This window comes from Colletes latitarsis, chromosome 6 (genome assembly GCF_051014445.1).
Source record: "Colletes latitarsis isolate SP2378_abdomen chromosome 6, iyColLati1, whole genome shotgun sequence".
Lineage (NCBI taxonomy): Eukaryota > Metazoa > Arthropoda > Insecta > Hymenoptera > Colletidae > Colletes > Colletes latitarsis.
This window is the reverse complement of record NC_135139.1, coordinates 9546722-9558147: the sequence shown is the minus strand read 5'-3', so window position 1 is coordinate 9558147 and position 11426 is coordinate 9546722. Positions and strand designations below refer to the sequence as shown.

Sequence of the window (11426 nt, the reverse complement as noted above, 5' to 3'; positions counted from 1 at the left end):
CAGCCTACTATTATATTTCATCGTTATCTTTCGTTTCGTGTACCGTTGAATAATAAACAATTATCCACTTTGAGTGGTATTCGACACGTGGTATAAAATTGACATGGCTTTTATCGCCGTGCAGGGAAACGTCGCGTCGATTCAATTAACGTCCAAGAATTATGACTCCGAGCGCGCGACGAACGACACGCCAAGTTTACTTTTTCACATATTTTTCCCCCGCCAAAAGTAAGCACGATTCAATAAATTACAAATAAATTCGCGACAGGAAAATGTCATGTTACGTAAAAATTAGTGTTCGCAAAAACAAATGCTTCGTTGCGTCGACGAATATTAAATATTTCCACTCAACAAATACAATAAATAAATGTTGTATAATCTTCCTTAATAAATTTTATCGATTACAGTTTATTCTGTCACTATGTAGCAGATGCTTGTCGAGACAATTTATGTCTTAGCAAGTTATACGTCAAGGAAAATAATTTATTTCACTGCACGAAGTATCATTGTCGTATATTAACGAGAATAAGTTCGATCATTAAATTAGAAAAAAAAGCTAACGATAATTGTACGATGTTTTCGAGGTTAACTTTGTACGTTGAAATTGTGTAACTATAGTCGACACAATTGTTCGTGCAATAATTGCAAAGTATGTGTTGTCGCACAATTGGAGCTGGAAAAATTCACAGAGACAAATGAGTTTTTTTTATGATTCAGAATGAAATTGTGTTTCAAACGAGGAGCAAAATTTCAGGGAATATATTTATTCTTGTATAATATAGAATACATAATTTTGACAATAATTCATTGATCAACTTGTACATCAAATATGTTGAAACGTGAGAAGTAAGTTTGTGAAGTATGAAAATGTTGGATGTAATAGATATATGAGACGTGGTAATTTTATTTTTTGCGACTAGCTTTCTTTTTATGCTGTAATCTTTTGATATGTAAAATATTCGAACATTGCATATAAGGATAACGATAAAATTTGCATTTTTACAAATACATTTATACAAGAGACGCTAATACCTTCAATTTTTTGCATCAGTTTAAATATACACGTCATCTTGCAAATCATATAGTCGTGATAGGAAATTACTGGGAGACGCATCGTTCTCTTATTGTGCGTAGAATTTATTAACATCGAACCTTTAGCAAGTAAAAACAGGTAAAGGTTCACGAAAAAGGATAGAGCAAACCTTTTGTAAAGTAAATTGTTGCTAAGTTGGGAAAGTGCAGTAATGTATAAGCCAATTGTTACTCTAAAACAAGGAAAAATACGGGGCACTTCCGTCAAAAGTGTCTTAGGATCCTCTTACGTCGCTTTTTACGAAATACCATTCGCTGCTCCTCCCATCGGAGAACTCAGGTTCAAGGTAATAGACATATTTATTACACCCACTAGATCAATGATTCTTAGCTCTTTTTCCCTTTTCGCAATTTAATTGAAGCTCGTGGGACCTTTTTTTACACAACGTTCCTCGAAATAACGTTCTTAACAATACTTTTAACGCGGTTTTATGCGTGTCTAGTTCAACCACTATGTGTCTTTTCTTTCATCTGGATTACTTTTAATCGATGGAAGACGATTAAACTTGGAAAATAATTTCAAGTTAATATTTTAAGAGGTATCTTTTCTTTTAGACTTTTTAAATAAAAGTTGTATGGATTTCAGATGGACAATACAATAATCTATTTTTTTAATACTTCTCCTTTTTATCGTTTTAATAGAATGTCCAATATTTCTTTTTCAATTTCGATAAAGATTTTACAAATCTTTTAATATCGTCACGTTATGCGACTCATGCTCTATAAGAAGTTAAGAGTTATGTAATGGAATGACCTTCGATCTAAAGAAAATGATCGAAAATAGGATCCAGTGACGCCTGCTTCGTGGACGGGCATCAGAAACTGTACCGTCTGTACCGGAAAGATCTGTATCCAGCCAGAGGATTATCCACCCTATAATGTTATCGGAAACGAGGACTGCCTTTACCTCAATGTTTACGCCAATTCTCTCAACCAGTCGAAACCAGTCATGTTCTGGATCCATGGCGGTGGATTCACTATAGGCACTGGCAGTTACAAACTCACGAGACCTGATTACCTACTCGCGAAAGACGTCGTAGTCGTCGCTGCAAACTATAGATTGGGTGCATTTGGTTAGTTGCAGAACATAAGTTTTTCCAACTGTATCATCAAAGTTCCACAAAGTTCTATCGTCTTCGTTTCGCAATATCAGCAATAAATGGTGACATTCAAACATATTTTGTAGGTTTCTTAAATCTGGGGCACCGAGTTGCACCTGGAAATCAGGGTATGAAGGACCTAATTAAAGCCTTGCAATGGGTCAAGGAGAATATTCGCAATTTTGGAGGAGATCCTGATAATGTCACGCTTATTGGCCACAGCGCTGGAGCAGTAATATCTCATGCTCTAACTATTTCTCCGGCTGCTCGAGGTACAATGATTCTCCCTCGCTATTGGGATTTAGTCGGCATTTAGGGTTAATGGAACGCTTGACTTTAGAAATCTATCAAAACCAGAGCAATGTGTTATTTTTAAATACAGACTCATTTAAAATCGAACCAATTTTACAAAAAGAAAATAGACAATCTTACTAAGAGAATTTAAACTTCTGTCCAAAATAGTGTAAAATAGTCTAGTCGCTAATAATAATTAAGCAGTCGATACGACTTCAAAAGCGAATGAAAAAACAACTTTTTTAAATCGTCCATTCTTATCAGGACTGTTTCACAAGGCGATCATCCAAAGTGGATTTTTAACGTGTAGTTGGTGCACCATCCAAAATCGACCAGATCGTTGTTTTAAGCTCGCGTTGATCCTCGGGATAAAATCGACCGATCCAGAGGAAATCGTCGAATCGTTGCGCAGACTGCCAAATAAAGATATCGTCAAGGCTTATCCTTTCATTCTCACGGAACAGGCAAAACGTTTTCCCGTCACTGTGTCTCGCGACAATCGTGCAATTCTTCGTGCATACTAAACATAAATCCTTTTATCGATTTGCAGGAGGAGAACAGGCATGTTCTACCCTTTGGATTGAATTACGACAAAGTAGCTGAGTATTCTGTTCTACCGTATCCGATCGAACAATTATGCGCAAACGACGTTGGTATTCCTGTTTTGAGCGGTTTCATGTCCCACGAAACCATCATATTTCACAGGGGTAACTTTTATTTCTAGCAACTTTCGACACCGTTTTCACCAAAGTTAATATTTTCATCTATTTTCTAACTTTAACGCTGTTAAATTTTACTTCGCCATTTAGACAGTACGTAAATAGGTACCAAAATTGCATCCGTATATAAGTCAGAGACAACGAGTTGAAAATTTCATTTTTATTTAATACATTTCGATAAAATCTATTTAAAGAGTGGAAACATATTTTTTAAGATTACCTCGATAATTATTTGCCATTAGAATTTGGAAAATTTAGTAACAGCGTCTTCAGTTTCTTAGTGAGAAAGAATCTTTGAGAAAAGTCAACTTAGAGCCGTGAAAATAGAGTACGACTTTTTTTCACCAACTTACAATAGTCAAAAAATTAAGTGTCAGTCGTATTTATGTGAAAATACCTTGTTTCAGACATGAGCGAGGAAAATCTTAAAAAATACAATTATCAAATGCCAGATATTGTGACAGACTTAAGGGAATTGTTAGGGTTACAACCCGAGGACACGGAGGAATTATTAAGGACTGTTAAGGATCGGTATTTCGATGGGAAATTGATCAGCATAGATAACATGGAGGCGTTCCTAAATTTCAAGACAAACATTTATTTTGTCATTCCTTTGAAGTTGTATATAAATGATCGCGTGAAAAGGACGTGCGCGCCTACTTACGTTTACAGGTTTTCGTACTTGGGGAAGGAAACTACGTACACGGATCTTCGTATGAAGCGTGTTGTCCATGGTACGCGTAAATTATTTGAATTAATGTATTATGCTTCGTTTCTAATTAAGGAAAATTCAAAAACCTATTATTGAGAAATGTAGAAATAGTCAAGTCTATCGATAATGTATAGGATGGAATTAAAAAAAAAATTAAAGAAACGTCAATACGTAGATTTGATTTGATATTTTACAAAATATTTATTCTCGATTAAAGAGACTTACAATTACTTTTATTCTGTTATGTTTGTGAACTTAAAATCGTCTGATTCCGTACTGTTTCCCTATTTGAATAATCAACAACAGTAAAAAGGTTTTGCATTTTTCTTAAGTAGGAGTGATTATCGTTTAAAAATAATTTTAGGGGCATCTCACATGGACGAATTGGCATACTTGTTTTACTCGCCTCTTTGTAAGGCTGAAAACCCTGAACCACCCGCAAATGGCACGAAAGATAAACTTATAATGGAACGTTTGACTACGATGTGGACCAATTTTGCTAGAACAGGGTAAGTCAAAGTTTCAAAACTTTCTAATTTTTTAGAAGACGGATATTTTTATTATAATTTATATACAACGTATGGTTTGTTTTTAACATAGAAATCCCACCCCATGCCAAGATAATAATTTAATTAAGACTATTTGGGAGCCTGTGACGAAGGACAAGTTTTGTTATTTAAATATCGACGAAGAATTTGAATTGGTAACCACGAAATTGGATTCATTAAACTTCAATTGAATATTCTTAACTAGTTTAAAATAATTATGGCTAATTATGTGACAACCTTGTTATATTGTAGTATAATAAAAAGTTTCTGGTTAATATACTATGGTAAAATCAGTAAATAAATTGGAATTATCTGTTCCAGCAGCGCCGTCTTCTAATATAATTCGTCCGTCACATATTGTGTGTCATTGATATTAATTGGCGACCGTGCACATAAATGTTTTTAACACTGTATGATAAAAAACAGTTGCATAAAGACTTCGAAGAACAGACACACGAAAAGATAATAACAGTTTGACATATGTAGCGACAATTTTTCTTATCTGTTCTATAAGTTTTGCGAACAAAAAGTATGTTAATACGATACTTATTTATTTTCGAATTTCGTCTCGTCTATTCAAGCGTTGAATAGTCAAAAGACACCTTTTAAAACTGGAACTCGAAATTATTCTCTCTCGATCGACTTTATGACTTTTCTTATAATTGTTAAATTAATTCACCACTAAAAATAATTTCAGTAAACTCGAAATTATTTTCCCTCAATTTTAACTTCTCGTCTTTAGAAAAGTAGATTCTTTTAATAAATATTTCCACAACCATTTGCATTTGAAGAAACTTTTTGCGATAAAGTATGTAATAGAACCGCGGTAAAAATGGCATTGAATGTAAAAGCGTGATTATGAAAAGTTCTTGGAAATATAAAAAGGTTCAAAGACCAGAAGCTTTGGGGAAAATGGTGATCTGTAGTTACCAAATCGTATGGTTGCGTCGAATGCATCATCGTTGGAGAGAGGTTCTCGTGAAATCGGGTCGACGATCGGTTGAAAAAGGCAATGGTGGCCCCTCGAAAGAAAGGCAAGCGAAATCACCGCGCTAATTTAGACGATCGTTCGCCGGTTTATCCGAAACGGTTGCTAAATCGGTCGCCATTACTCTCCGCACACGGTTCACTTAACCTTTTGCATCCGATCGACCGATTACCGAGCAACCAGATAATGATCAATGATCGAACGACTCGTATTTGATAAGTTTATTCCAGACTGGCTGTCGCCGGACAGGGCGGGTCAGCCGATCTAGGAACTCACGATCCTGCCGATCTACGGTGCATTTATCGCGTTTAAATAATCTTTATTTTGACCTTTGGAATCGTCAGGAGCGTATGTAATTTCTTGTACGCCTAATATGAAGCTCCAACCGCAAATAAAAAAATCGTTATTTAAATGTAGCATAGCTTGCACTCGAGAAGCTATTTAAAGTATTCTTCTCCCGAAAATTTGCATTTCTGTTTATTGTATGGGGGCCATTTTTAGTGTCGCGCGAATATAACGTATCGAAGGCCTTTGGATTTCTCACTGACCTCTCCGAATTATAGCTCGATTATCGTGGACGTATTCGTAATTACGCATACGACATAGATTAGGCGCCAGCAAAAACATGAAAAACGAACTAAACGCACAGTTTTGCCAAACATAGTCTCCGATCTCTTGTATCATTATCGTTGCACGCAAATGGCTTTTGACCCTGATTATCTACGGTCGAGTTGCACAAAAATACGCCGAATTAACCTAAAATAATTACCAGAGCTTAGGAATGCGATCAATGTCTGGAAATATCCTGTTCTCTCCAATTTTTTGGCGAATTTAAATATTACGCAACGAAGTATAATTGTATCAAAATTGTTATTTTTGTGTCATTCAATCCAAGATAGGAAAGGTTGATTCTTAGTCAAGAAGCGTTACTTTCCCCGGATATACAGAGTGGTTCGCCACTCTTGGGAAAAATTTTAATGGGGGATTCTAGAGGCCAAAATAAGACGAAAATCAAGAATACCAATTCGTTGATGGAGGCTCCGTTAAAAAGTTATTAACAATTAAATTCAAAAATTTCAAATCGTTCTGGAAAAATTATTTTTGGCTGTAGGGGTCAATTACAATCATTTTTGGTTAAGAGTCATATCCCCGAAATCCTACTCATTTCCTAGAAAAAAATTCGAGAAGGTGTGAAATTTTTTGACAAAATTAAAAAATTTCAAATCGTTCTGGAAAAATTATTTTCGGTTGTGGGGGTCAATTACAATAATTTTTTATGAATAGATCTACCCCTGAAATCCTACCCACTTTTTAGAAAAAAATTCAGTACGGGCGGAACTTTAAACGTTAATAACTTTTTAACGAAATCTCCATCAACTAATCAGCATTAGTATTCTTGATTTTCATCTTATTTTGGCCTCTAGAATCTCCCATTAAAATTTTTCCCAGGGGTGGCCAAACACCCTGTATACATTTTGAAATCTTTATTTATACTAATTAGTTCTTGTTGATAAGATACAACTGAAAAATAGTAATTGTTCGATCGAATTGTATTATCAAACGCCACGGATAAACGTGGATTTTACAACGTTTCCAATGGTTTGAAATAATTGGCGAACATTTTTTCCAGTGACTGTACGTGTGTGAGTTTGATTATCACGAGAATACGAGGCCAATAACGACGCAGTAATTTAGTATTTTTTTCGTCTCCGAGTATCGGAGAATCGTGCTTAATGCCGATTTAAAACTCTCGGAGTATCGTTTATCGCCATCGTCTTTGCTAACCATCCGATACCAAGCAATTTTTATTTCTTGGCGCCGTTCGTTCATTAATACAGCGACTTGTTTATTGCAAAAGGAAAGTCCAAAACGAATTTAAATAAATTACGATGCCGCGAAACGAGAGGAATCTTTTAATTTCATTCCTTCTGTTATTCAACATGCTTTTTCTCTCTGAAACTTGAATCGTGATGGCTTTCAATAAATATTTCTCATTCATTCGTGAACTTACGTTTCGTACATTGGAATCCATTAACGAATCTTTTAAACAAATTTACAGCTAGTTTAAAAGTTGAAGCAATCTTTTAATTAAATAAAAGTGTATTTCAAATATTGCTTGTAGCAGAAGAAAGCTAATAAAAGTTAATAAAGAAGTTAAGATTATTATACTTTGAATAGAAAAGTAGGTCGAAATTATAATTTTAATTTGTCTAAATAAGAGATTAGGTGGATATTACGAAATCTTCCCAACAATAGTTGTTGCAATTTCTTGTATCGGATAGCAACCAACAATTACGGTAACGGCGATCTGTCTAGATTCGAATCTACCTTCTCGATCGATATTGGACGCTATTTCGATCCAGCCAGGATTGAAATAGAAGATAAACGACGTTCTTTGGAACTGTCGAACAATCCAGAGAAAATTGCAGTTCTCGGCCTCGTGACCGATTATATATTTGGTAAGCAAATTATCGGTCTGCCGAAACGACAGTGATTGATATGGCGTTGCTCCATTTAAATTTCGCTGTCGACTGGGTCCCATCGTCGACAAGAAATTCACTGTTATTATTTCAAGCAAAACTGTTATCTTATCTCCCAAAGCACATTTGCGCATTCAATTTTGTATTCGAGTCTTTTTTGGCAGATTTCAGTATGAATTCTATTCTATCAGTCGTGATTATCGATTTATCGCTAAATTAAAAATGATATAGGATGGAACTCGAAATAAAATTTCAGTCTGTACGTGTTACATGTTGTTTTAAGGTATGTAAAAATTCTCTGATTATGGGACCAACCCTCGTTATGTCAGACACTGGATTGGACTTCTGCATTTTTAACTTATTAAAAACAATAATCTGTGATCGAATGCCATTCATTTAGGAATCACTCGTATTTAACTCCACCATATTTTCTATAGTTCTAGTTTGTCATTGGACTTAATATATATTATTGTTAATTTAACCCCTCAACGCTCATATTTTTCTGGTTAACCACGAATGATCAGTTTTTTTTATTGGATTTGTTTCTAAGCTATACAAAAATATGGTTTTTGTTAATTACAATGTTGTATCTAACGTATTATTTAAAAGAAAACAAATATTGAATTAAGGGGTTCAGAATTCATTTCATCGAGAAGTAAAATCTGCAAAATGTTGAAAAAATTTCAGAAATAAAATTAGCAGTTCATAGGTTAATGAAGATATAAGGAAAGAGTCCATTTATGGATCGAACGATGATTCGTGAAGTTTACGGTGTAAGAACTCATTTGTTCTTAGGTAAACTTAAATTCTCTCGACTACTGGACCCCAATCTAGCCCCTATTATGTTTGATAATTAATAGACTTATTAAAGACAATAGTCAAAGTTTCAGTCAGAACAAATATTATCGAGTTTAGTTTTGCCTTTGCGTGTGACACGAGAAATTGGGATTTAAAGCAACACTAATGGAAAAACGATGAATCTATTTACGAAGCATGGTGTACGTGCGAATAATTGAACGGAAAGACGCCGAGGAAAACATTCTGTGCGTTGCCGGTTAAAAAGTTTTCCACGCAATGGTGAGACGTTGAGTAATCAGTCTGGATCGAAGGAAATGATCGTGACCAGGGGAGAGCCAATAGAACTTTATCAACGAAATAAGACTGGCTGGAGGTTATTTCGTAGCATCGTCGCGTCGGTGAGCCTGTCTTCGATTACTCTTGTTTTCCAACGCTTGGGGGAGATAATCGATTCGACCTACTAAGGAAGATAGGTACGTACACGGTTTCTTTCCTCGAGAGATAGCCGTTGGACCCGGTGATTTGGTTTCTAGGCTCTGGGGTTTACCGATCTGCTCATTAACCGTGCCGATTAATCGTCGAGCGTTCTACGTGAGAGGTCGCGACGCTGAAAATACACCCGCCTCGTCGATAAATCCTCTCCAATTTCCGAACATCGCGTCCTGGAACAAATTCAACTCTTCGGAACCCCCATTTATTCCAACACTGATACAGAATAAATCTGTATTATTAGAATAATTATGAATAGTTACATTTCGTGATCCACGCGAATACAATACAAATAATTTGATCAAATCGTTAAAATAATTCCAAAAGAAAGTTTCCACACCGATTCTATTTTTATCGATACGAACAAAGGAAATTTTCAAATTTAAATATTTCGAAACAGGGTTCTAGCTTCTGTCGAATAACTACTCAATTATTTGAAATAGTCCCTTCTACTTTATTGTAAATAATTTTATAACCAAAGAAGTCGATATTAATACCACGCTGAATTTAAAACAATTTTTAGCAAAAAAGTATTTGCGAAGTAAATTTCTAAAAAGGCTGCATTCGTTCGAATATCGATATGTTTGTCGTCGAGATTAAATCGAATCGAATAATTGCATTAGCACGCTCGCGCAAAGAAATAAGCGGAATCGTACGTAATGGAAGCGGAACACAGACAACCGCAGCGAACTTTCACCGGTTTTCAATCAAGTCCGCCGATCGGGGAGATCTATCGATCGGTAGATCGAACGCGGGACAATCTTCTTTCGTCGAACGCTCGTTCGCCTATGTGTCATGCGATCCGCGAATCGAGGGAGGCAGGAGAGAAAGTAAATCAATCGACATTAATGTTATTTACATACGTTATTACGCAATCCAGAGGGGAAGTGATTTTCCTGCTTCGAGAACCCTAATCATTGCCGTCGTGTTTACATAATTTTCGGTTCACATCTTTTGAAAGCAAAGCTCAGGAAAGAATTAATATTTATTTTCTATGAAAACATTATGTATTTTTGTAATAGCTATTAGACTAAAATAAATATTTCGATTCAGTGCCTTAAACAATCATATTTTCCTGTTCTGATGTTAACAAAATTTTTTTACTTAGTACGTTTTCAGAAACTGGAAACTATCGCTTCGTAAGAAAGATACACTCATACTTTTACGAATAAGGAAGTACGTAAACGAAATTGTGAGTATAATCGCGTTAATCGCACGATAATTTATGTAAATAAGATTTGTGAACAATTGGATTTCCCTTCGCCATGTCATCCTTTCGAAACAAATTAAAATTAATATTGCACCATTTTGAAATTTTCGTTCTTTTTAAATCTATACAAATCAATCTGACGAATAACGAATTATTTTTGTTTAATTGTCAGGTATTTATGTAAATAAGTTTTGTGGACAATTGGATTTCCCTTCGCTATGTCACCCTTTCAAAACAAATTAATTCTGCACCATCTTGAAATTTTCGTCATTTTTAAATCTATACAAATTAATCTGTTGAATAAAGAGTTATTTTTGTTTAATCGTTAGGTGTAAAAGATGGTTTCGCGGAGAACGACACGCATTCGCAATCGTCGTTTCGCGTCGGGGCTATCGGCGTCGAATTTATCAACCCTAAAAACGACGAGTCGTTTTCGTTGTTCGTGAATGCTTATCGGTCCATTAGGCTCGGCGATTCGCGCGGGCATGGCTTATTAATCTTGGCGCGCGGTCGATTAATTGACGACGCGACGAAAATGTCTTGTTGTCGCGAGAACGGAAGCAAATTGGCGAAGGAGTGAAATCAACCGTTTCGTGGAAATTGTGCGTCCGATCAGGATGCAGAGCCGATTTCTCAAACGATGCACAACCGTAGTGAGTCACAACGGGCGTGCTGCACGTGGAAAAAAGTTTCTATTACCTACATACCTATTTGTCGTGGAATGTGACGGGAATGTTTAATTCGAGCGGTGGCCCGCCGCTTCGTTAAAACTGTAACGATGCTAATCGTATTTATGCGCGACCGAGCATCGTTTCAGCCTTGAATTCATAATATCATTCAAAACATCCCAACGGTTTCTATTTAATTCTATTGAAATTCAAGGAAAAACGAATAATATTTTCTAAACAAAGTATGAAAGATCTTTAAATTTTAGTAAATAACGAAACACACAATTTCAAAATGTGTCAATAGGAAATTTATAAATTTTAATAAAGA

The 11426-nt window shown here is 35.5% G+C and overlaps 1 protein-coding gene across 1 annotated transcript; it reads left to right on the top strand.

Annotated features, from left to right (window-relative positions):
- The first annotated feature begins 1074 nt into the window (after positions 1 to 1074).
- LOC143342634 (juvenile hormone esterase-like) lies at positions 1075 to 4767 on the top strand. Its single transcript, XM_076766735.1, has 8 exons — positions 1075 to 1379; positions 1877 to 2165; positions 2279 to 2464; positions 2751 to 2950; positions 3037 to 3193; positions 3613 to 3939; positions 4282 to 4426; positions 4518 to 4767. The coding sequence occupies exons 1-8, from the start codon at positions 1245 to 1247 to the stop codon at positions 4654 to 4656; spliced, it is 1578 nt and encodes a 525-aa protein (XP_076622850.1). The 5' UTR covers positions 1075 to 1244; the 3' UTR covers positions 4657 to 4767.
- Positions 4768 to 11426: the final 6659 nt, after the last annotated feature.